General features: G+C 44.5%; 1 protein-coding gene across 2 annotated transcripts in view; it reads left to right on the top strand.

The window, feature by feature from the left end:
* The first annotated feature begins 490 nt into the window (after window positions 1-490).
* Window positions 491-25581, top strand: part of DSP (desmoplakin) — a 39682-nt gene continuing 14591 nt past the window's right edge. For both annotated transcript variants that reach the window (XM_081145008.1, XM_081145007.1), the window contains exons 1-13: window positions 491-1061; window positions 12324-12426; window positions 13788-13936; window positions 14674-14848; window positions 17978-18106; window positions 19200-19250; window positions 20136-20297; window positions 20812-20916; window positions 21673-21768; window positions 22584-22709; window positions 23239-23391; window positions 24516-24670; window positions 25446-25572. In XM_081145008.1, the coding sequence (XP_081001134.1) occupies window positions 862-1061; window positions 12324-12426; window positions 13788-13936; window positions 14674-14848; window positions 17978-18106; window positions 19200-19250; window positions 20136-20297; window positions 20812-20916; window positions 21673-21768; window positions 22584-22709; window positions 23239-23391; window positions 24516-24670; window positions 25446-25572 (1731 nt within the window). In that variant the 5' untranslated portion in view covers window positions 491-861. The remainder of the gene's footprint in view (window positions 1062-12323; window positions 12427-13787; window positions 13937-14673; window positions 14849-17977; window positions 18107-19199; window positions 19251-20135; window positions 20298-20811; window positions 20917-21672; window positions 21769-22583; window positions 22710-23238; window positions 23392-24515; window positions 24671-25445; window positions 25573-25581) is intronic.

Here is a 25581-nt window from a genome sequence, read left to right as displayed (position 1 = left end):
ACCTCTCCGGAAAGGGGTGGTTCTGTGTAAAAATCGTTTTACGTGTCGGAGATCGGACTTCTGAACCAATTATCTGGATTACTGGAATAAAAGAAAATGCAAAAAAAAAAGTCCCCAAACGAAACCTCATCATCTAAACACACCTCAATTGTTTCTAGTCAAAGCTTTGCTGGCACCCTTTCCAGGGATAAGCAAAAGTAAATGTTCAGTGAGTCTCCAACCGAACGGCCCTTACTTTCCAGCTAATTTCCGCTCTGGGGACCGTGGAATCGTCCGAAGCAGGGGCCGCGCTTTCTGGCCCTTGGAGCCGGCGAGCTGAGCGCGGCGCCCCCGTACCAGCGCGTCTCCCCGGGGGGCCGCGCCCTGGGCGCCGGGTCTCGGGCCCCCGCCCCTTCCCGCGTTTCTCAGGCCTGGGCGGCGCAGGGCGGAGCCGCGGGCGGGCGGGCTGGCGGGGAGGGCCCAGCGCGCCGGTGCCGCCCCCGGGGCGCCCGGGACGGGGAGGAGCGGCGGCCGCACCCCGCCCTGGAAAGAAACGGGCCAGGTGTGGCTCGGCGCCGGCTGCCAGCGGGGAGGAGACTCGAGCCCCCGACCAACACCGACACCCAGCCGCGACCCGGCTCCTGTGCGCTCTCGCCGCCCTCCGCGCCACAGCTCTCCCTGCGCTCCGGCTCCCAGCGCCCGTCTCCCCCCGCGCCGCGCTCGCAGCGGCCAGGACGCCCGGCGGAGGAGCGGCCCCGCCACCCTTGTGCCTCCCGCTCCGGCCCCCGGCTTTGGCCTCGCCTTCGAAGCCCCCCGCCCGCTCCGAGCCGGTGGTCCTCGCTTATGCCTTGGCGCTGCGTGGCTCTCTGAGTTCCCGCCAACATGAGCTGCAACGGGGGGTCCCACCCCCGGATCAACACGCTGGGCCGTATGACCCGCGCGGAGTCGGGCCCCGACCTGCGCTACGAGGTGACCTACGGCGGCGGCGGCGGTGGCGGAGGCGGTGGCGGCGGCGGGGGCACCAGCAGGATGTACTACTCCCGGCGCTACACCGTCAACGACCAGAACTCCGACGGCTACTGGTGCGTACCGGGCGGTGCCGAGCGCGCGGCGCGCGCGGGGTGCGGGGCCGGGGCTGCGGGGCCGGGGTGCGGGGTCTCCACACTGTCCTCGCAGAGTCAGCCCCCGCCGGTTGGGAAGGAGAGGGACAGTTCTCTGCTGACGCGCGAGGACACCCGGGTCCAGAAGGAGGGAAGCCTGTGTGCCCGAGGTCAGGAAGCGTTTCCTCTTCGTGCGCGGCAGGACCCAGGTGGCCCGCCGCCCGCCCGCCGTGCGCACCGCCGTGCGCGGGTGCGAACCGAGACTCCGTCCGGCCTGTGCTGCTCTCCGCGGGCCGGGGCCGGAGGCCAGCCTGCGGGGGGTCTCGGCTGTTGGCAGGACTGCCCCTTGCGCGGCCAGCGCGGGCTGGCCTTCCCTTTGTCCAGGCTGGCAGGTGGGGGGGTCAGGCAGGCGGGGCTTCGACAGCAAAACCCAGCCTCCCAAACTCTAACCAAAAATAAAACAGCCAAGGAGTGGAGCCTCCCTCGGGCCTCTCCAGGGGCCAGGGTCGGACTCGGCGCTCCGCTGGGTCTCCTGGCCCATCCCAGATTCCTGGTCACCCCGAGACCGCGTCGGCAGCCCCAGGGTTTTGCGTAGAGGTTGCGCGTCCCGGAGGCGCGGGGGTCCCGTCCCTGGAAATGCCCGCCTTGGCCTCCTCTGCTGCTCAAACGGAGCTGCCCGGCCACCTGGCGCTGGGGCGCAGCACCGCAGGGAGACGCCGGCCCCCCCAGGTCCTCCGCGGGGTCCCCCCCGCCCCCGGGAGCGCACCTGTGGCCGCGCGCTCGCGTCCTTTGTTTTCCTCTTTACAAAGCACCGGAGGGACGATCCCCTCGTCTGGGTCGCGCCCCTCGGCGGGCGTCCTGCGCCTTCAGCGGCCGGGCGCGGGCAGGGAGTTGTCCAGGGGAGGGCGCCGCGTCGCACCCTCGCCCGCCCGCGACGCTGGGCCAGCCTCGGCCAAGGTCCCCAGAGGGGCCCGCTGGGAAGAATTGGTCTGTTTCTCCCGATCGTCCAGGAAACCCACCGAGGGAGCCACTTGAGTGGGTGGAGAGTGGGGTGCCGGGCTCGGGGTGCCCACGAGAGCCGTGGGAAGGTGTCTTCCCCAACCTCCCCAGCCCCTGTAAACCCTGACCCCGCGAGCCCTTCCCAAACAGGGGAAGACGCCAGGTTTCCAGAGCGAATTTTACGCGGCCCCGTGGCCTCAGGCTGGGGAGGAGCTACCTGAATAGGCTCCGGGAGTTTTTGTTTGGCCAGCAGTTTTGGAGGCAGGGACGGGTCGAGTTGCAGCCTGTTTTCTGCTTAGTTTTATCTGTATATTTATTTCCCCGGAGCATCTTGGTAACTTATTTTGCTGTGAGTTGGCAAAAAAAAAAAAAAATTGTCTCCATCTTAAGCTCTTTCGTCTGAACAAAATGCACCTGGGAATTTCCAGGAAAAAAGTGCCAAGCCATAGGGGACAAGGGGGGGAACATTTTAACATGTTTTAATTTGTTTTTAAAACCCGGCCAACCGCTTAAATCTGAAACTTTCCTTTTCCCTCCTAGTCTTCCAGTATCTAATATCCACAGATTTAAATCCAAGTCAGAATTTGCAGGGATTCTCTAGCAGCTTCTTTTTTGTGGCATTTTAGGAACCAAGTTTTTGTGTGTGTGTGTTTTTCAATATGCTTTTGTTGTTCTAGAATCTCTGTTTCTAAAATGGACAATAAACATTCCTGTTCATTGAAATTAAGCTCCCTTGGCTTCTTGTAGGCGAAATTTGAAGTTAATGTATTGGTTAATGAGCTCCATAGAGATACGAGGCTTATAAGAATTAAATTTTGGGGAGTCTCGATGTTTTCTCATAGGATTGCATCATTTCTTGTGTTCAGTTTTTCCAACCTAAGGCCGATTATAAACCTGTCAAGTGTTACATCTCTGAGAAGGGCAAACAGACCCAAGCGATCCATGACCTGGTGCTGGGAAGGGCGTCTTCCTGCGCCTTGATGTTGGCCAGGCCCAGGGAGTGAGGCCCTAGGGCTGGAGTCAGCAGGTGGTGGTTTCCCCAGCCGGTTGGGCCGCCTCACTGCTCCCAACCCTCCTGGAGCTGAAGAATTATTTAGCATAATACAAAATTACCTGCAAATGCGGATTTCTGCTTTTTAAAATGACAACGACTGACAGAAGGGAGGGCAGGCACCTGCTGCTGTTTTCCCAGAGGCTCTTTGTGGAAGGCGGCTGCCACCTGTGACCCTCTGCTAGGTGTCTTGTTTTTAAAGCACAAAACCAGTATGAAAACTACTGGTTGAATTTAAACTCATAATTTACTTTAAAAAAATTGCTACTTTAATAGCTGAATGAGATTGGTAGTTTTCAAAATACTCAGTGTTTGTGTTTAATAAACTGATTTGAGTGTGTAGACAGCTCAATCCTTATTTTCTAAAACAGCGACTTTAAAACATCTTCGCTTTGTCCTTTACATTCATAACACTTGTCAGTTTTTAGGGCAGTATTATATCTAACTTCTAATTCTTCCTTCTTCCCTGACCTGTCTTTATGGAATTTGCATCTACTTTATTTAACGTCTTCTCTGCTCTACTTCATATTTTAAAGTTTGGTAAATGTTATATGCTTGATAACATAATAGGTATATATTGAAAAATACAAACTTTGGATTTTTCTTGTGTAGGATGTTATACTAATATTGTTTTGAACTAAGGCAGAATTACTCTAGTTTTATTCCTATAATTCAAAGAAATTACAAATCTGTAGTGAAATTTGGTGGTCAAATGACAAAGGCCCACAGTTAAATCACTGATTGGAGCATGGATTTTATAGGATTAAAAGATGACTATTCAGAAATATGTGGTTATAATGCTGTTAGTTTTCTCCACAACTCATGACTTCAAAACCAAAATGCATGTGATCACTATTTGATATATATAGGGTGTCCTGAAAAAATGTATACACACACTTTGAATAATTATAAAGGCAGTGTTTATTAAAATACATTTCATTGTCAAAATTGAGCTATCAGCTGTTAAAGTTTGTATACGTTTTTGGGGAGACACCCTGTATATTTTAAGTTTGTCTTAAACTACCTTTTCAAAGAAGCCTATATCTTTGCATGAGATAAACAGGTTAATTTGCACTGAATTAGAGTCAGGGGAATGTAAGGAGTACAAACCCCTCACTTTTCCACCTTAGAGACAAGGAGATTAATACTTGCCTCAAATCCCAGCCCACTGTTGGCTGAGTTGAGTGAGAAGCTAAGGTGCCTCCCCTCTGCCCTGCTGTCATCCTGTGCCTTTAGAGAGAGTTCATTGTGTGTTAGACTAGACAGTCTTGCACATATATGAGGAAAGTATCTCAATTCCATTTCTCCATTCAGCAAATATTTATGGAGCATCTGCAGTGTGCTAGGTGTTGGAGAGGTTCAAAGGTGAAAATACAAAGCCTTCTTTAAAGGAGTGCATGCTCTTTAAAGGAAAGTAAGCACACAGTGCTATAACACAGGAGGGTAATGGACGAGAAGGGTGTACATGACTAAGAAGCTCCTTAAGGAGACAAGATAACATATGTAGTAAGAATGTAACTAGTAAGACTTTGTAAAGGAAGTGCTGGTGAATTAGACTTCGGAGTATTTACTTCAGCTGGTAAAGGTGGGTGGGCAGAGAGCATTCCAGGGGGGGGGAGAGAGCATGAGAAGAACTGTTGGAGAGGTGGAAACCCAGGAGCAAATTCAAGGCCTATAGAGTGATGTCCTTTCTGAGCATTCACTGTCGGTGGGGAAGCAGTAAGACCTAAGGAGGAAGGGTTGGTTGGGGCCAGTGCCTTACAGACCTGACTTCATGGGGAAATTTGGATAGGTAGAGGGGAGCCATTGCAGATTTTCATCAAAGCCAGTGAAGGTCTCCTGCACTGAGAGCTTTTGCACTGTTTCAGTGGCCTCAGTATGCAGGTGGCATGAAGTGGGGAGGGCCTACAGGAGGGAGTTGGCTTAAGGAAGTAATTACAACAGTGAAGGAGGGAGGTGACAAATGTCTGATTGAGTTTGATGACAGTAGGTCAGGAAAGTAGATATTGCTAGGTGGAGTGGCAGCTTCAGCTAAGAATTGGACGTGAAAGGCAAGGGAGAGTCTGAGAAAACAGGTTGAGAGTTGGGTGACTCATAGAATAGATTTTCTAAATATTTTTCTGGGAAACGACTGCAAAGTAAGATTCAGTTTAGCTTAATACGTGTCAGATAACATTTACATGGTTATCAAGTTTGAAAAAGTGATATATTTTATAAAAAATATCACATCAGTGGTTAATAATAGTTACCATCACCTGGCAAACACGTCTGTGATGTGCCAGGTATATTATGTATTTATCTCAAACCTCATGACAAACTGCCCATTTTATAGCTGGAAAACTGAGGCTAAAGTAGTTTAAATGACTTGCTTGGTCATACAGTGATTGAGCTACATTTTAATCCAGTATACCACAATGACTCAAGGAAAAAAAAAAATCAAACTATCAAACTGTAGTGATTAGAATTCATCTCTCCTACTTGTAAACTCTTGTATCTGAGTTTTCACTTATTCATTTGTTGCATTCCTGTGAAATATTAATTTCATAACCACAGTGTTCTTTCATTAATACTCCTGTCGAGTTTCCACCTGCTTAGGAAAATGCAGTCTGATGCTGCAGATCTACAAAACAGCTTTCTACAGTAGTTAATTTTTTTCTCTAAATATGGGCATAATTCATTGTTGTTCAGGTGATTGAGATGTCTTGGGAAAGAAGAAAAACTGCTGATGCCCCTGATGCCTCAATGCTGACTTCTTAGGGTGGAGCAAAGGAGGGCTTGGGTGTGACTGGGAGAGCCTAACTCAGTTCTCTGCTAACCAGTCTTTCCAGAAGAGGAGGTTCTAGAAGAGTGCTGCTTCAGTCTGGAGGCACCAGCGCTGGGAGCACTGCCCCACCCTTTGTCTCTCTCTTTCTCCCTCTGACACTCATGGGAAAATGGTCAGGTGTGGCTCTGATGTTGAAGCCACTGGCCTACAGGCCCCAAGACTCAGTGAGCCACTCAATGGAAGCAACATCTTGTAAAATGCTAGTGCAGCCCAATCATTTCCAGCTCGGGCTGGAAGGGTCCAGGACCTTCAAAGACCTCGTGAAAGTGAAATCTACATTTTATGAAAGTGATGACATGTTAGTAAGAGGTCTAAGTTGCTTGTAATTAAATTTTTTTTTTAATATATCTTTATTGATTTCAGAGAGAGGAAAGGAGAGGGAGAGAGAGAAATAGAAACATCAATGATGAGAGAGTCATTGATCAAGCCCACAACCTGGGCATGTGCCCTGACCAGGAATCGAACCCCGATCGCCTGGATCCCAGGTCGATGCTCAACCACTGAGCCATGCCCAGCCGGGCGTAATTAAAATTTTTGACCTGCAAACATAATGTCCCTTGCTTCATCTGGTACCTGGAAAAAATTTAAAAAGGAGTTGACTTCTTGATGGATAATCAGATAACTTGTAAATGATTCCTTCAGACTTCAGAATGAATGTAACTTTTCACACAGAGAAGTAATTCAAAATAGAGATCCCTATTTTGACACTGAATTTGTAAGGACCAAGTATTTATATGTCATCCCTGCTTAATAAAGGAAAGGAACACATCTTGTTCTGAATTTCCCTATCTCTTCAATAAGTTTCTTTCATGCTATCATTCCCTTTGAATTGTCTTAAACTATTATTTTCGGGTCTTGTAGGTAATTTTAGGAACCTCTGCAATGTCTCACACTTAATTCTAATCCATTTGTCCCCCTCCCCCTTTTTTTTTTGCTCATCCCACAATTTGCTTCAGGATATCCTTAAAATTATGAACTGGGGCAAAAATGACAAAGTAAAAAATCAAAATGAAATCTGAGCGCCTTGTCATGGCAGCAGCAGCCACCACACAAGGGCTCGCCTGCAGTGAGGATTTAGCTTTTGCTGGGCTTTGCAGGCATGAGTGGCGCAGGCGCCTGGCACCCGCAGGAGGTGGGTGCGGCTCCACGTCGCCGATGCGGAGACTCCAGCCACAGAGCCTGACCTGCTCAGGATCCCAACCGGACACCGGGAAGCGGCTGGGCAGGGAGTGGAGGCCAAGTCTGTCCGCCTTCAAAGCCTTTCTGAAGTTAATGATAGGTGATCAGTCTCCCCCCTCCCTCCAATCCACCAAAAACAGTGTGAAAATAATAAACAGGGAACAGAAATGGAACTATTATTAGAGTACTAATTCCAAAGCTCCCCCGTGAGGACAAGATGAAGGATCAGCGGAGGCCCTCTTTTTTAAATTTATAGGAAAAAACACACCCTTTTTTGCTCGCTGTTAGGGTGGGAATGGGTGGGGATAGTTGTGCTACCTGATCGAGCTTTGGAAATTGGAGTAATGAGATGAGTGGGAACATCCTCATATCAGTCTTTTATTTGACTTTGTTTTTCTTACACTTTACTATAAATCAAACAAACATGCATTAAGCACCTTCTGCATGCAAATTGTGTTGCTAGGAGCCTTCAGGAGTCGAAGATGTGGGACTTTGATCTTCAGGAGTGGGGAAGACAGGTGTGTAAATAGCAGAATGAGAGCAGAGGTGTGCGTGGGAAAGCTCAGTAGAGGGGGCGGCAGTTGCTCTGCAACTCCTGGAGGATGGGAGAGTGTTTAGTGAGTCCTGGAGCTAGGGTATTGTTCCTAAACAAAGAAGTAAAAATATTTTTTTACAGATATCACATCTTTTTTTCTTTTTACTTAAGATTCTTTAAAGAAACTCAAAGTAGTATATGTGAAAATGCTAAGCCTATTGGTTTTAAGATCCATATTCGTGCATTGCATAATTCATTATTTTCAACAAATATTTATTGAGCTTTTCCAAGGCCATTATTCTATGAATCTGAATACAAAAAGACATGACACCATTTCTGGCACATGTACAGGACCCTCTGTGGGTGAGTGAACAAAAGAAAGTCTAGAGGTAGAGGGAAGGAGAGGGGACAGAGAGAGAGGTGGAGGAAGGGAAAGAAGGAATCCTATGGGAGAGAAAGTATACACACAAAAGAAATGCACAGTTAGACCCTGGGCCAAGAGTCTAATGAACAGAATAGTTTGCTATAAAATTACTTTCATAAAACAAAGCAGAGTAACTATTATTATTCAAAAATATTTTTTACCTTGTAATGCTGCATACCTCTCTTCAAAATAATTTTTCTTTAATAATATTCTTGGCAACAAGGGTTAAACTAATGCCTTAAGACAGCTAATTTTGGAGTCATTTTAAAAGAAAAGAGTGTTACTTAGAGGTGGTAAAACAAAACATACAAAGCTCTCTAATATTGTTCACATGTTCATGTACTTCATCTTTGGATTAAAACCCACAACTTGTTTTCCTTTTAGCCACTGACAAAGGGATCTTCAGGCAAACTGTTGGAACGACTACTTGTTCAAACATGTTTTAGAAGGTCAACTTAAAAAACATATGAATCATTTGTCTTTGTGAGTTTGGAGATAAAACAATTTCAGAAAAAGTTAAAAACTTTTAAGAATAAATGTTATTTTTTTTAAGGACAGCTATTAATTTTAGTTTAAGAAGTCAATATTTTTTTATTGATTTCGCCCAAATGAGGGTTTTTATTTATTTATTTATTTTTACCTGACATCTTTCCTCTTCCATGCCACTGAAGTGGGATTTAAAAATTGAACTTTGAGCTTGTTAGTTCAGTCCTAACATGGTTTAAAACCTCTGCACCCGTAACACCCGAATGTACCAGGATTGAAAATTTCTTCAAGGCTGGGGATTTTTAAAATCCTTATAAAAATTATTTTCTCACATATGATAGAATTTTGCCTTTTCTCAAAGTGCATTCATTTATATGAATTGACGTGGACACTTATTACCGTTAGACCGAACATAGAACTTTTGTACTTTTTCAAAGGAGGAATGAGTTTTATAAAACAGAGTTACAGAAAGCATGAGCTAGAGAAATCTTAGATGCCATCTAGCCTACCAGATGGAAAACTAAGGTCTAGAAATTTCTGAGATTAAAAAAAAGGTCTAAAATTGTTATGAGGCCAATAGAAAACAGGATTTGACTTAAAATTTTTGCCTGGCACACAACTTTGAGAAAACGCACACGCTTCCTGAAGCAAGCTCTCCTGGCTGTCATGCTGAAGAGCCCAGCTCTGCACAGTGTTGAGTGTCTGACACCAGCCCGACCCCTTGGTCACAGCTCTTTCTACCTGCACCTCCCCTTTGATGTGAGTGCAGCCGGTTCCGTGTGGATTCTTCCCTGGGCTGAGAAGGTGGATTCCCTTTTCCCCCGCTCATTAAACCTCAGGGGCCTCAGTCTCCCTTCCTCCGGCTCAGTTGGATGGACTGAGCTCTTCCGAGGTTCCCTTTCTCACCTGGATCTGCTTCCAAAGGGCGCCCTCAGCCACTCAGACTGAAGTGAAAGGCAGGAGAGGCAGGTCCTGCTTTCGGGACCAGACGCAGTCATCCAGAGTTGTGTTTAAGATGAAATTCGGTTAATCAGATAATTTCCTGTGGACAAATAGCAATACCAAAGATTCTTCATTACATTGTTCTAACATGTTAGCTTTCCATTTTTTGACCCTTAAAGGGATTAGATTTTTGTGCATTCCTCTTTCCTACGTAGTTGTTAATCTATTTACTAAAATGTCAAGTAAAACCCATAGGGTTTTAGTGGATGTCAAGGGCATGTGTGATAAACACAGGCAAATCCTTCAGTGAGCATGAAGAATTCTTTTTGGTACTATCAACAGCATATGAAGTTTGTTTTTTGTTTGTTTTTAAGTTCAGATGTATGAAGGTGACAGGAAGCAGATAAGGTGACTTATCTTAATAGAACTGTCAGCTGCTCTCTCGAGAAGTAGGAATGTCTTTTAAAAGTAGGAGGGAACAAAAACAATGTGGGAAGTTCACTGTTTTAAGCCAACATTTAATTGCCTCACCTTTCTTTTTCCTAGCTACAGTCAGTTTCTAAGTATCCCATAACTAACTACTGTAGAAGTGGGGTAAAAAGAAGCAGGCGAGTTTTATATTTTGTTGTCAAATTAACTTAGTCATAAACTGGCTTTAAAAAGACACATGTACCCTTCGGCATACTCGTTCACAGCTGAGTTGGTCCGTCTTTTTTAAAATACATTTTGATTTTGGGGTAATTTTAGATTTATGGAAAAGTTGCAAAGATACTGGAGAGTTCTCATATAACCCTCACCCAGTTTCCCCCACCTGCCGCTGCCTAATAGCTCTGTCTGTGATAGTTTTTACAGAAGTGCGTATTATTAAATCATTTAAGAAACTCAGACTTTTATGCTCAGAGCTAGCCCCTTCGCTTATATCCTAGGGACTGGCAGTCTTTGTGGGAATCACCCTGTGAACCAAATAGCTGAACAGAATTACTGAATGTTTCAGAAGAAAGGGACTCTCTTCTCCCTTCAATAAAAACAACCAATGTAATTACATAGGACCTTCCTAATTCCTTACCCATCCTAGGGTTCTAAAGGAGGTTTCCGTATTCCTGAATTTTTTCTCTTGTTTCTTGAATTTCTTTCCTCTGTTTTACAATAAGCGCATTTTGGAAGGCGTTCTGTTTCAGTCGGAATTTTGTGCAAGTTTAGACAGCTGAAGCAGCCCTGTTTGTATCTCAGCGGGACCAGGAGTGTGCCAGGTTTCCTGTGCAGCCCGGAGCGGAGGGAAGACTGACTGCATTCATGGGGGGTGTGGTGACCTGGTTTTGATAGGTGGGCCGTGCAGGCCGCACATCGCCTGGGCCTGCCTGGAGGAGCCATGCCATCCGTCACCTGGGAGTGGTTCCCAGGGAAAGCTTGGTTCCTCACCCACATAGATGCAGCTAGTGCGGGCTTGTCGAGGAGCCTTGCTTGCAGGGAGGGACCTCATAGGTGGCAGAGAGAAAGTCGGTGAGTGCTTCCTGATGGGAAATGCCACGGAACGGGCCTGGTGGGAGAAGTTCCCCACTTTCTCTTGATCTTACCCCATCTAGGCATAGTACAGCCTGTGCTTTTCAAACCCTTTTTCTTAAACAGTGAGATTCTTTCTTTAAAACACTTACAGATACACCGACCCCACTCACCCCAGACACAGACACACATAAGAGAAAGCCCAGTACCTCAAACAGGCATCAATCGGTTTAATCTGCAGGCGGCCCTGGCCGAAAGACTGGGTGGCTCTGAAGCCCCGTGAGGGACTCAGGCTTCTTGTAGCCCATTCATGAGGCCTTTTCCCGATCATTAAACAATAATTTAATATGCTTTAAATCTCTCTTAAACTAAACTATGCCGTAGGTTTTGCTGCGGCATAATGGATCCTGGCAAATTAAAAAGCAAGACTGTGTTATTATACCTTGCTCTTTTTACTTAAAACTGGAGCAGATTAAATGCCTGTAATGTCTTTCTTTAAAATATGGAACATCTACAACATTCTTCTTAAGCACCACTGTTGTTTTAAGGTTTCTGTCGTGCGTCTTCCAGAAAAGAGCTTCATTTGACATGTACATGTGGAAATACTCTAGGACCATCTTGAAAAGAATTGTTTTTGCGTTAAAGATGTTTAAATTTCCGTCACTTTCTTCACACCATCATTTCTTTACCACTGTTTTCTTTCGCTGTGATTGCAGAAAATATTTCTGTTGAATACACTTTTCTCTTGTCTGCTCCTGTTTTCCTTAGCTGGACTTGCCAATAGCACCTTTAGGCTGTGAGGTCTTCCCCCGGGGACGCGGGGCTGGGCGTAGTGGGGTTTGAAGCAAGAGGTGTGACAGATAAGCTGCCAGAAATGTGTTTCTACAACTCAGAGGAGTATTTCTGATTTGGATCTTGGACCTGGAAAACAACAACAACTTGGTGTGACGATCATTATTGGGCTAAGTAGTAAAATTTGAAAAAGTTCTGTAGAGTAGAAACTAGTGTTCAATACATTTTAAATGTTATGATTTGAGAATTGTACTGTGGTTATATAATTGGAAATTCGTGCTGAAATATTTTGGGTTAAAGGGACACGATTCTCAAATCGTTCAGAAAAATGTATAAATACATTTATATACAGAGAGAGGGATAGAGGCGACTAGGCAATGTTAAGAATTGGGGAATCTGGGCTAAGGGACTGCAGGAGTGTTTTGTCTCATTTTTGCCACTTTTCTGAAAGTTGGACATCATTTCAGAATTGGGAAAATCATTCACGCCTGCTTCTCTGTTTGTCTCATCAGTCAAACCGGAACGATGTCCAGGCACCAGAACCAGAACACTATCCAGGAGCTTCTGCAGAACTGCGCGGACTGCTTGATGCGGGCTGAGCTGATTGTGCAGCCGGTGAGCTTCCTGCCCCCCGGTGTCACCCGCACCCCGGCCTGTCCCCGGTTAGCTTAGGCTCTCCTCGCCCCACCAGTGTGCCCTCATTCACGCCCTCCTTCAATCAGTGTTTGGAGATGGTCTTTTCAAAACAGACTAGATAGGGATGCATATCTTCTTAACCTACTTGTCATGTTGGTTTCACAACGGGAACCAGTTTTTACACAATTTTTTTTCCCCTCAACAAATGTTTACACTGCAGATTGTAACAACCTGTTGGAACTGCAGCAACCTGTTGTTTATTTTGTGATACTTTCTTTTCCTAGAAATGCTTTATGTCACTGATTGTGATGTACACCATCAATTTAATACGTGGTGGTTGTTTTCAGGAAAAAAAATCACCGTATTGTAAGAACAATTCTATTTGAGAAACAAAAAGATATATATGTGGAAAAATAAGCAATTGAAAATTGAGGAAAAAATGGTAACATTTATGAAAGCCTCATGATGTTCCTTGATGGTACTGAGAGAGCTTTGGGATCCCATTGACAAAGGCTTGAAAATCACGGCTTCCGTGATGTTCCTCCCATTTAAAGTTTTTATTTTAAAAGACAGTAGCATCCACATTTACTCTGAGTTTGCTAAAAACGGGCTAGAAAATGGTGGGGCCATAGCCACCTTTTCTGTTCCTTCTCCAGTTTACTGTATCTCTTCAATCTCCTCAATGCTGACATTTATTAATGTACGGTTTATATCTGGAATCTGCCTCATGACAAAATACCCCTGTTAAATAAAAAGAGGGATTTTAATCAAATGAATTTATATATCTGTTTGCAGACTATCTTAATGTTCTAATTTCTTAATTTTAAATAATGTGTGGGTTCTTGTTCTGGTTTATTTTGTCCAGTTAAAAAATAACTTCACTTTAATCCATGTAAAAACCTTTTTATTTTTAAATGATTCTAGATTCACAAGAAGTTGTAAAACTAGTACAGAGCAGTCTTGGGCACTCATCGCCCAGCTTCCTCCAAGGCGACATAGCACATAATTAGTGCATCATCAAAACCAGGAAATCCATTGTCTCAATGCGGTGGATTAGAAAGCTTTCTTTTTAAGAACTGAAATTTTATTTTCTTGTAAGATGCAAGAAAAGTTCAGTTTGTGGGTAAAAGACCTTCACCAGTGTCACGGCACAGTGTTCTTACCTCAGAAATATTCCCATTAGACGAGAGTTCTGTGTAAATATGAAAGACACGCATTTCAGATTCAGAAGAAAGGGAAGGATTAGTATTCTGTAAATATACTCTTAGAAGCCTGGTGAAACTTTAAAATACAGCCCACAGATTTTGGCTAATGAGCCTCCCCACATTCTTTTCTTTTAGGAACTGAAATATGGAGATGGAATACAGCTGGCTCGGAGCAGAGAACTGGACGAGTGTTTTGCTCAGGCCAATGACCAGATGGAGATTACTGATAGCTTGATCAGAGAGATGCGGCAGATGGGCCAGCCCTGCGATGCTTATCAGAAAAGGTATTTCTCAGAGAGCACGAATGCACTTTCGAGAGAATGTCGTACAACTAGTTACACTCAACCCCGGGACTCAGGCCCTCCCCCGAAGGAAGCATAGATAGATCTTTGCAGGGACAGGCTCTCTTCCTTGGGATTTTGCAGCTTTATGTCTGTCTAATGCAAATGGACTAAAAGCACTACCTTCATCTTTTATGGAATCACAAAGCTGCCATGAGAATTGACCAGACCTGCCCAAAAGAGTGTGTGTATTTTGAAGAGTTGAGTTCGTTGGATGTTCATTGTATATCCCTTGAGGAGCCAGCAAAGGCCTTTGGCACAGCATTTTTCTCTAGGAGCCTGATACTAAGTCAAGCTCAGTTTAATGAAAACAAAATTGAGAGTCTTAGGGTTGGAAATGCAGTTTGAAGCAGAGACGTGCAGTCTGATTTTGCGCTCGTGGTGCCTGGAATCTTGCTCTCAAAATCCCAGGGTGAAACTCATGAGCAAGCGGGAGGCACGGCCAGGTTAGGCAAAGCCAGTGGAAGTTTATGATGTGGCAGGCTTTGAGCATCGTAATATTTAAGTTTTTGTATGCGATCAGGATTCACATCCTGTTGGTAAAGAAAAATATTCTTCAAATAAGACATTTGTGACCCCGGTACTGACACAAAGGAGACTCAGAAAAGGGGAAATTAGCCAGCACGGGTTTTTATTTGCTGTCTTCCTGTGCCGCTATAATTGTTTTCCTTTCCTTTCAGACTGCTTCAGCTCCAGGAGCAAATGCGAGCCCTGTATAAAGCCATCAGTGTCCCTCGAGTCCGGAGGGCCAGCTCCAAGGGTGGCGGCGGGTACACCTGTCAGAGTGGCTCTGGGTGGGATGAATTCACCAAGCGCCTCACCAGCGAGTGTCTGGGGTGGATGAGGCAGCAGAGGGTAAGTAAGCAGGTTCCAGAGGGACAAGGGCTGCTTCTCAGACATCCCCAGTCTGTAGTCAGGGGTATGGACCGGGGCAGGGGGAGCCCCAGTGGTCAGGAGCACAAAGGGTGTTCTGGCCCTGAGACGGCAGTGACGACTTTTTTTGGAATTTTCCTCATACACAATTTGGAAGTGGGCGTCTATTTTGAAATGAATGAAACTTGTTCGTTTTCGCCCCCCGTATGGCTTAGAGAATCAGCCTCACTGCTTTCTAGTCATACTTTATCACACAGGTAATATTTAACAGGTATCATTTAATTAGTAGATTTTGACTATCTAGCTCTTACTGTGCACAACCGGAAAATCTGTTGTGGGACTTGATGTGCTAAAAAAACCTGCACTGTTCTCGAGTGGTAACTGATCTCATCTGGGTTACTGATAGGTACTTAAAAAAACAGAATGTTGTGGAGGCCCACTTAAAATGTTAACAAATTTGGAGGAGCTGGAAACCTGCTAAAACTGGATCTTCTGGTTTGGGCTCGCTGGCTGCTCACCTCATATTTTGAAGTGTCAGCTGTCTTGTGCAATCCTACGTCACTGGTGTGGGAGTGAAGTGAAGTCATGGCATCAGAAGTGTGTGCGGAGCCTTCCCTAGAACCGGAGTTTCTGCAAAGTACTCTTCAGCATTAATTACTGTTTTGTTGTTTTACGTGGTGATTATGCGCTGTAATGAGCAGGTGGCAGTGGAAATGCGCCATAATCACGGAGATGGGGACTTTATAATGAAAACCTGGCACCTAATGGACCGTCCTTCTCTAGAAGGTGGATACGTCAGGATGATAAGTTGTGGAGAGATCATTTGTGATGCAGTGTGGTTGTGGTGCTAAGAAATGCTGGTTTTATTACTAGTTCTTGGACCAATTTAGCAGTGGCTCTAAAATTTCTCGACAACTTTAAAATTTTTGTATGTGTACTTTCCTAAGTGGTGAGCGCTTATGGGGCTAAATAATCATCCACTGAGTTTACTTTTTCCCACTTATTATAAGGACTGCATATCACTATTACAGAAGGTAGGCTAAAAGTAAGTTATTAATCCCTAATAACTTTGTATGAGATACCTAAATACAAGCCTATTTGCATGTTTTCAAATTCCCTTCTAATTTTTTTTAGTTGAGGTATAATTCACATACAACATTATGTGAGTTTCAGGTGTACAACATAGTGATTCAACAATAATATACATTGTGAAGTTCCCTTCTAATCTCTGAACACACATTTCTTGAGCATTTTCTTGGTATTAGCACCGTGCCAGAAACTGTGGGTTCAAAAATTATGTTTCATGGCCCTGAAAATGACTTATTATTGAAGAAAACAAGATACATACATCCAAATGCCAAATTTCTCTGCAGAGCAGAGTGGGATTAAATACTGTATATGAGTTGTAATAAAGTCCTGTTCAGGTAGGCCTGGGGGAGGGGTGCGCTTCAATACCTGTGGAATGGAGAGGTCAAAGGGAGGCTTGATAGGGCTGGAGCTACATCTTCAGGGTCGGTGATGTTTGGTTAAACAACCTTTGAACCAAATTTTGAAACATCAGATTCCCTATATTTCTTTTTAGTAGGACAGTTATGTAAAACGACAACTCAGAATTTGTCACTTTTTGTATTCACGTTGGGTGCAGCTTTGTAAGAATTTCTTTGTGGCAAAGGCTCAGTGTTTTAAATCTTGGAAAATGGCATCGTCACAGGGACTCAGTTTTTTGTTGAGGTGCTGGGAGCCTATTCTAACCGTTGATGAGCGATGCTTTTCAGATCAGGTGGCCCCTGTGGTTTCAAAAGAACATGAGGTTTTATCACTGATTGCTGGCTTGCTCTGGGATTCTTTCGGGCCTCTTTTCCTCTTATCCCTTAGTCCCCAAAGCATAGTTCGCATTCTTCCTCTCACTCCCAGGAGACTGAGCCGCTGGGCCGGCTGATAGGCAGCAGTGTCCCGGGCACACACCTCCAGTGCCAGGTTTTTGTTCTGTTCCCCTGATTTGTGTTTCTGCTGATGGACCAGTCAGATACTATCCACCGGGATGGTAATGAGGGGGTTGAGCAGGAGCCTGGTCATCTTATTAATTCCCCAGTGCACTCACCTGTTTCGGTGAAAGCCAAAAGGAGCTGTGGGAAAGAAGGGTCAGAGTCCTGGGTGAGTCGCGGTTGTCTGACTCTGAAATGGCTCCCCTTTCTGAAAGCTTGCCAAGTGTATTGGAGCCTGGATGTGGCTTAGAACAATATGTGTTATGTTCTTGCTGTAATAAGAGCCTGGGATGTTTGCCCTTGGCATGCCTGGGAGATGACACAGGTGATTTGGAAATTTACATGGGCTCGTGCAAAAGAAAGAGGAGATGAAATTTGTGGAATAATGTGTTTGATTCTTAGGGGGCATTCTTAAATTGGAAGTAGTGGAGACAAAATAGGAAGTTAGATTTCATTTTTAAAAAGCTACTGTAAACCCACAGTGTCAAGGTTGCCAACATGAATTGAAGTTCCCCTGCGTATTTGTTGTAATTCTTCTTTGAAATGGGCTGTAGTAGCTTTGCATTCTGAAAGGTAATAGTAAATGCTGGATTTAAAGAGTCAACAATTATATTAATCAAAACAATTTAAAGAAAAACAACCAAAAATACTTTTAGGTTACCTATTTAGCTTGGGAAGAAGTATATGATTGTTTTGATGCCCATTTTAAAATGACTATAGAAACTTATCAATATTTTATGACATGTTATATGTTAGGTATAGTACATAGGTGTGCACACAAGGTACACACACATACACATGCCACTTGCATGTGCCCATGTAGATTTTTTCTTCAGAGGACAGCATCTAGGCTTCAGGGATCTCATTTCTGAATCACCTCTCAGCCCATCTTGAGCTGGGGTCAGACAAGTTGAGCAAAGTATTTGGCAACCTCCATTAGCTGTTTGGAAATCCCAAGCCTTTAAAAAAGATTTTTGTTTGTTTGTTTCAATATTGAATATTTACATCTTCAGTTTGATCTGAATGAAGCTGTGTGTGGCCCTTGGTACTCTGACCCCTGATGCTGTAGGAAGATGTGTCAGGTGCACAGGATCGGGAATGAAGGGCACTCTCTCTCCCTCGGCAGGCGGAGATGGACATGGTCTCCTGGGGTGTGGACATGGCCTCGGTGGAGCAGCACATCGGCAGCCACAGGAGCATCCACAATGCCATCGGGGACTACCGCTGGCAGCTGGACAAAATTAAAGCTGACCTGGTACTTTGAAATGTTTCACTTTCAAAAAGCATGGTGAAGGATTGTGTAATTACTTGATCCCAGCCAGTTCTGTCTGAAACATTAGTCTATGATTACTTTCCCAAATGATTGGAAAGTTTAAAAAATCCCATCTCTTAAATAGGGAAGTAGAACACAATAGATCTGCTAGATATTGCGTTAACACTGGGTAGGGGCAGTCAAGCAAAAGTCTAAGGGAATATAAACACTCATTTGTGTGCAGTTTGTAAGAGAGCGTTTTGGGGGTGGTAGTTCTTTCCTTCAGAATGCAGAGCGTCTCTTCAAATAGAGACAATCTGACTGTCATACAGTTTTATGTCCTTGGTGATTCCTTTTCTATGTGGTAATTAAAATGTATCTACTGAGGAAAATTATGTTTCATCCCGATTCCTTTGCTGAAAGGACTGACTCGAAGCTGGGTAGAGAATTACAACTAAAATATTCATCTGATTTTAAGCACTCAGTTTCCCCCCAGATTTCTATACATTTTTTTAAAAGATTTTTTTATTGATTTTTAAAAAATTTTTTTGAGAGAAGAGAGAGAGAAACATTGATGTGAGAGCAAAACATCAATGGGCCGCCTCCTGCATGCCCCCTGCTGGGGATGGAGCCTGCAACCAGGGCATGTGCCCTGACTGGGAGGTGCGTGGGACCAACTGAGCCACACCCGTCAGGGCAATAGACTTTTTTTTTATATTTAGAACAGAGCTATTCATCTTCCTTTCTGCTGGCTTTCTTTTTTGCCTTACTTTTGTCACTTGAGTATCTGATCAATTTTCCCTAAGTCTAGGGAGTCCTAAATTATATATTCAGACTTTTACAGTTTTGTAACAAGCAGGTCTTTAAGTGACAGTGATCAGGCCTTCACTTGTGGAGATGGCACCTCCAGGCCAACAAGGGTTCGCCTTCACAGCAGCTGGGGAGAGGGCTCTGTGGGTGAAAGATGTTCCAGAGAAAATAGTCTGTGGAATGATGTCAAGTCAGTATCTGACAACAGGAGGTGTAGAGAAACTGCTCTTTCTCTACAAACCCACACGGGGAGTGAAATCATTACCTGCTGTTTCTCTCCTTCTAGCGCGAGAAATCTGCCATCTACCAGCTGGAGGAAGAGTATGAAAACCTGCTGGTAAGCCGACTTATTTCTGAAGCCTCCGTGTTCAGTTCAGTGCGGCTCCATAAGTATGGGGCACTGCCTTGGGGTAAGGCACCTGCTAGGTGTTATACCTGACAACTTTGGAAGGACTTAGAAGTACACTTTGGGGGCTTGGAGACGCTAATTTCATTTCCACTGCTGGTTTCCTTTAGAAGTGAATTTTAAGAGATTTTCTTTTTTGAAGGCTGTTCTATTTGCATCGTGGCACATCAGTAGCACTTATTAGTACTTGCAGTTAAAGCAATAAAGCCTTTCTGCTTGTGAACTGTAGTCTTTTCATGAGGTGTAAGCAAGAGTGAGGCTTGCTTTCCTTACACCACCATCACCGTTTTATGATAAAGTCTGAATCAATTACTTGACTCATAAGAAGAGATATTTCCATTCTTCTGCCTATTTGTGTCACCCTGTCTTCACGTTCTCAATATTTTCTAATTGGCAGTGCTAGTTTTTAAATAACGTGGCTAATAGTGACACTCCCATTAGGTTTGGGGAGTGACTGATGGCACCTTGAATTTTGGGGGTGTTGGAGAGGGCAGAAAAAGCTTGATTTATCTTTTTAAGCATCCCATATTCCCCTTTATAGTCTCAAACTGATTAGTGAATCCAGACATCAGTATCTGAATGAAGGCCCTTCTGGATTAGGCTGTTTCACTGAATCTAAAATTGCTCCTTTGCTCCTCAAAAGTTTGGCTGGGTCACATACCAGGTGGTCAGTGAATGCAAGAGGTTAACATTTTACTGATTCTTACGGGGGTTTTTTGGGAAAAAGGGACACACGGGTGTATCTGTGAAATCTGCAGAGAATGCCATTAATCTGCCTGGTGGTGTCCTAATGCTGCTTTTGAACGCCCCGCACAGAAAGCGTCCTTCGAGAGAATGGATCACCTGCGACAGCTGCAGAACATCATCCAGGCCACGTCCCGAGAGATCATGTGGATCAATGACTGCGAGGAGGAGGAGCTGCTCTATGACTGGAGCGACAAGAACACCAACATCGCCCAGAAGCAGGAGGCCTTCTCCGTAAGCTTGCCCTAAGTAGTTATTGATGCTCCCCTCAAGGCCGTCACCCTCGAGGCCTAGGAGGTGGGGATGAATGGGCTTGTCATAATTTAATTTAAGTTTAAATAGGCTATGATAAAACAGTCATGAAAAACCATTCCTTTGAGTGACTTAAGGGGGAGGGTGCATTTACATCCCAGAAGAGAGCAGGCGGTGTAGGAATTCGTTCGTTCGCGTATCCCAGAGTGGGGTAGCACAGTAGCGTGGTGGATTAACACCTAGAATTAGAAAATCTCAGCGTTCGCTGTAGCTCTGTCACTTTACCTGTGTGAATTTGGACGTGTCCCCACATACTGGATGATCTCAAACATCCTTTCCGGTCTTCAAAACGCTAGGATTCTTGAGGAACACACAACGAGATTCTCTGGCATGGTCCGTTTCCCAGCTGCAGTTCTGTGTTTAACATCCTGTGGTGGAAATGCTGGGAGGCCATCGGCGACTTGTCCTGAAGGATTTGCTCTCCTTTCATTCACAGATACGCATGAGTCAGCTGGAGGTTAAGGAAAAGGAGCTCAATAAGCTGAAACAAGAAAGCGACCAACTTGTTCTCAATCAGCACCCGGCTTCAGACAAAATTGAGGTGAGCTTCGGGAGATTTAGGTCCTTACTAGGAAAAAAAGGGAAACGAGACCAGCGGCTTGACAAATCTTTTTCTGGAAAGGACCAAATAATATTTTAGGTTTGCCAGTCATTTGGTCTCTGTTAAAATGATTTAACTGCCATTGTAGTGTGAAGCCAACCATAGCAATATGTAAATGAGTGAGCATGACCATGTTCTGATAAAACTTTAGGCACGTGGGCCAGATGTGGCCCTTGGGGCTGTAGTTTGCTGACCTCTGACCTAGACTGCCATCCGTGGGCTGTGCTCAAGGCTGACATTAGCTGGTAGCACTGGTAAGGTTATATTGGTTGTTAAAAAAATTTAAATATTACCATATCACTTGGGCAGAGTCATTGCTTTAAGCTCCTCAAGTCCCGGCATGGGTGCCTGGGCCTCCCATGATCTAGGAACAGGGCTTGTGTGGTGGAGGAACCCTGTTCCAGGGCTGCCCCAGTGTCTGTTCTGACTGGTCAGTAGGTATGCCACTTGGGTGAATATTTTAACTAATACTCCTAATGATATCTATATGTTAAAACTGGTTTTAAAATTTAATTTCTTCAGTCCAAGAGTTCCCTGTTGGGAAATCCTGTTTTTAATATTTGGAAAGAAGTTTCCTTGATTTGGATTTAGATAAAAAATATTTCATAGCTTTCATTCAGGCTCACATATCTATTAAAGAATAGATGTCCCTGTACGGCTGAGTGGTGGTGAGACAGCTGATGTTTTCTGTTTCAGGCATATATGGATACTCTGCAGACACAGTGGAGCTGGATTCTTCAGATCACCAAATGCATTGATGTTCATCTCAAAGAAAATGCTGCCTACTTTCAGGTTTTTATGCTTAGTAATAATTTAATTGTCTTTTAGATCTTAATACCTTATCTTTTGAATGTTTTAAAAAATAGTAAAAACAGTATTCAAAGTATTACATAAATACTGCTTACTGGATTTTTTGCTTTTTGTTTTTTAAAGTATTATTTTATTGATTTCAGAGAGAGAGAGGGAGAGGGAGAGATAGAAACATCAATGATGAGAGAGTCATTGATCGGCTGCCTCCTGCACGCCCCCTACTGGGGATCGAGCCCACAACCCAGGCATGTGCCCTGACTGGGAATCGAACCTCGATCTCCTGGATTGTAGGTCAATGCTCATTCACCAAGCCACTCTGGCTGGGCTGCTTACTGGTTTTTAATTTAGAGAAACATAGATTGATAACCTGGTCATCCATTGCTCAAATAGTCTCCTGTTGCCACATGAGTTAAAATACTTTGTACTGTAATCTTTTCTTTCTTTCATTTTTTCCCCTTAAATATATCTTTATTGATTTCAGAGAGAGGAAGGGAGAGGGGGAGAGAGAGAGAAACATCAATGATGAGAGAGAGTCGTTGATCGGCTGCCTCCTCCATGCTCCCTACTGGGGATCGAACCCGCAACCCGGGCATGTGCCCTGACTGGCAATTGAACTTCTATCTCTTGGATCATAGGTGGATGCTCAACCACTGAGCCGTACCAGCCAGGCTGTAATCTTTTCTTTAGCCACCTGTCAAATATATTCTTAGGGAGGATAGTCCTTGAAATAGAATAGTAGATGGTATTGCTTATGGAGATGCTCTTCATTGACACGGAATCACTCTCACCCTTAATAGTTTTTCGAAGAGGCCCAGTCGACCGAAGCTTACCTGAAGGGCCTTCAAGACTCCATCAGGAAGAAGTACCACTGTGACAAGAACATGCCCCTGCAGCGCCTGCTGGACCAGATCAAGGAGCTGGAGGTACCATCTCAGACCCAGGCCCGGCAGCCTTATGCAGGATAAAGTGCCCCCGCCCGACGCAGTTCAGGCTGCCGATTTGCATTGTTGTGTAGAACGATACATGCCCAAGCTCACACAAACATTTCCTCATCTTTCAGTGACTTCTCAAAATAAATTTCTTTACATGCTCAGCTACTGTTGAAAATTACTTTTGCTAAAGTAATTACTATTGCTCAGAACAAAAATGGAGAGAAAAACATGAAAATTCCTTTGGAAAAGCCTATATCAAGTTTTATCAACATCAGTGTTCTTTACACAATGATATTCTTTCCTGCCCTCTTCATTCACGCTGTGTGGCTTCTGGAGCCGCTTATTAGGAAAGATTACCATAGTCCCTGGACATAGATGAATTTGTGGCTTTTTACAGCTAATACAAATACAGTGATACGTCATTTGTAATGGCACAGCAGCTCTCGTAATGCCATTTGAAGATCTTATCTAAAATTCACAGACTGTCTATGTTAAGGTATGAATTTATTTGCAATTGCAGAAAGAACGAGAGAAAATCCTTGAATACAAGCGCCAGGTGCAGAACTTGGTGAACAAGTCCAAGAAGATTGTGCAGCTGAAACCGCGGAACCCTGACTACAGAAGCAATAAGCCCATTATCCTCAGGGCTCTGTGCGACTACAAACAAGACCAGGTGTGTGCCCGCGTCTCAATGCCTCCCCCTCCTTTACATAAAGGCTTTTGTCCATTGAGAGGGCAGAATTTAATGTAGGTTCCAGCGAATGCCTCAGTAAATGTCTCTCTTTTGCACACAAAGCAGCAAGTGCAGAGCAAGTGCAGCAGGTTTGTTTGGGATCACATGAGAGTGCCAGTGATTAGGACAGGGCTTATTTTTAAACTGCTCTAAGTCTTCAAGCTTTTTTCTTCTGATATGCAAAACTTATTAATCTGTGTTCACTCTTACCTTCAAACTTTAACATGAGACGTGTGAGCATTCTGCTGCATATGGAGTGAAAGTCATTGCAGATTTCATGCCGTAACCGAGCATGCCAATTCTACAGGCTCGGTGTGAAATACAGATATTTGTATAGAAAGAGGACTTGTTTTGAGTAACTATTTATGTAATTCCCATAGCTCTATTTTCTTACAAAAATTATGGAGGACTTAAGAAATATAAAATGTGTTTAGTTGGTTAGATAAATATTATAAAACAATGGAGCTATTTTGCCATGCAGAAATGTTTTAAGAACTTATGTGGAGATTAGAAATAAGTTGAAATGGAGAGTGAAGTACATAAATATCAAGCTTGTTACATTTCACTGGTTAAGATAGTTTTCATATTTTAATTACCCATTTTAAGAAGCTATATAGAGTTAACTTAGAAAGGAAGCTATTTAGATGCTGGAGTTAATTTTTAGAAAGTTATTTTCTTGAGGACCTGATACCAGAATTTTTTATTTAAAAATTTTAAGAGCAAATGAATGAGACAAGTGACTCCCACACACTACAATCTAATATATAAAACACGAAATCACAAACAAAGAAAAGCCATGTGGTGAGTTTTTGCTTTCCCAAAGGATTTCTCACTTGATTAGTGGGTTCCCTGGGCTCTCTCTGGAAAACGGCTTCACCTCATTCCCTTTACACACACCTTTCAGGCTCACATGTATTGAGTAAAGATTATTTCATCTGAGGAAAAGCTAGCAAGGTAATAAGCTCAAATCATTTGCACGCTTTCATCCCTGTTTCCATCTTGGAGGAAAAATATAAAAACGCGTGCTCATGAGTAAAGCCAAAGGCCGGTTGCTTGCCTTACAGAAAATTGTGCACAAAGGGGATGAGTGCATCCTGAAAGACAACAACGAGCGCAGCAAGTGGTACGTGACGGGCCCGGGAGGCGTGGACATGCTCGTGCCCTCCGTCAGCCTCATCATTCCTCCTCCCAACCCCCTGGCTGTGGACCTGGCCGGCAAGTGAGTCGCTCAAGTTCCTCGTTCCCAGGACAGTGGGAGTGGGGAGCAATGGGGCGAGTGCTTAGGCAGGAAACGCGAACACCCCCTTTGTTACTGTAACTCCCCGTCCCAGCAGGAGCCTCACGAAGGTCCCCTCACACTCCCTATGACTTTGTGTTGAAGGTACTGCGGCAGTTACGGGAGGAGCAGAAGGAGTGTCTGCCTGTAAGCCTAGAGAGTGTGATTGTCATAAGCTTAAAAGGCATAGTTTCAGAGTTCTTCCCTTCTTACACTATCAGTAATTTTGCCTGTAGCCACAGTATAAAATGCCCTGAATATCAATATCCGCTCATCGATCGGTGGAACATTTGTTTTGCTGGTTGTCCACGGCAGCGCCCTCCGAATAGGAAGGAGCCCCGCGTGCTCGTTTGCAGGCCCCGCAGCCCTCCGCGTCCCAGGAGCGCACTGTCCCTGCAGTGCCCCCAGTGTTAGGCCTCTGTCGATTAAAAAGTGTGCTCTGCAAACAAACTGCGCAGATCAGATCAAAAACATCATACTGTATATTTTGATCAAAATGATCGCAACTATCTACGCTAATACAGATCATGGAGAATGTACTTTTGGGGAGTAAATTAGTCCAAATGCGTTGCAGTGTCGACTGTTTTGAAACTTACACATTCGCCTGTTCCTCTGTTAGTTCTTTAGCTTTTTGTGAGGTCACCTAAGCATGGCCAGGTTTCCCGAGTGACACGGAGTGTGAAAGCCAGGCTCAGCGTGTCCTCCCCTTGCTTCCTAGGATCGAGCAGTACTACGAGGCGATCTTGGCTCTGTGGAACCAACTCTACATCAACATGAAGAGCCTGGTGTCCTGGCACTACTGCATGATCGACATCGAGAAAATCAGGGCCATGACTATTGCCAAGGTACGTCCC

The sequence above is a fragment of the Miniopterus schreibersii genome (genome assembly GCF_964146895.1).
Source record: "Miniopterus schreibersii genome assembly, chromosome: 8".
NCBI classification, from domain to species: domain Eukaryota; kingdom Metazoa; phylum Chordata; class Mammalia; order Chiroptera; family Miniopteridae; genus Miniopterus; species Miniopterus schreibersii.
This window is presented reverse-complemented; position numbering and strand designations above follow the sequence as displayed.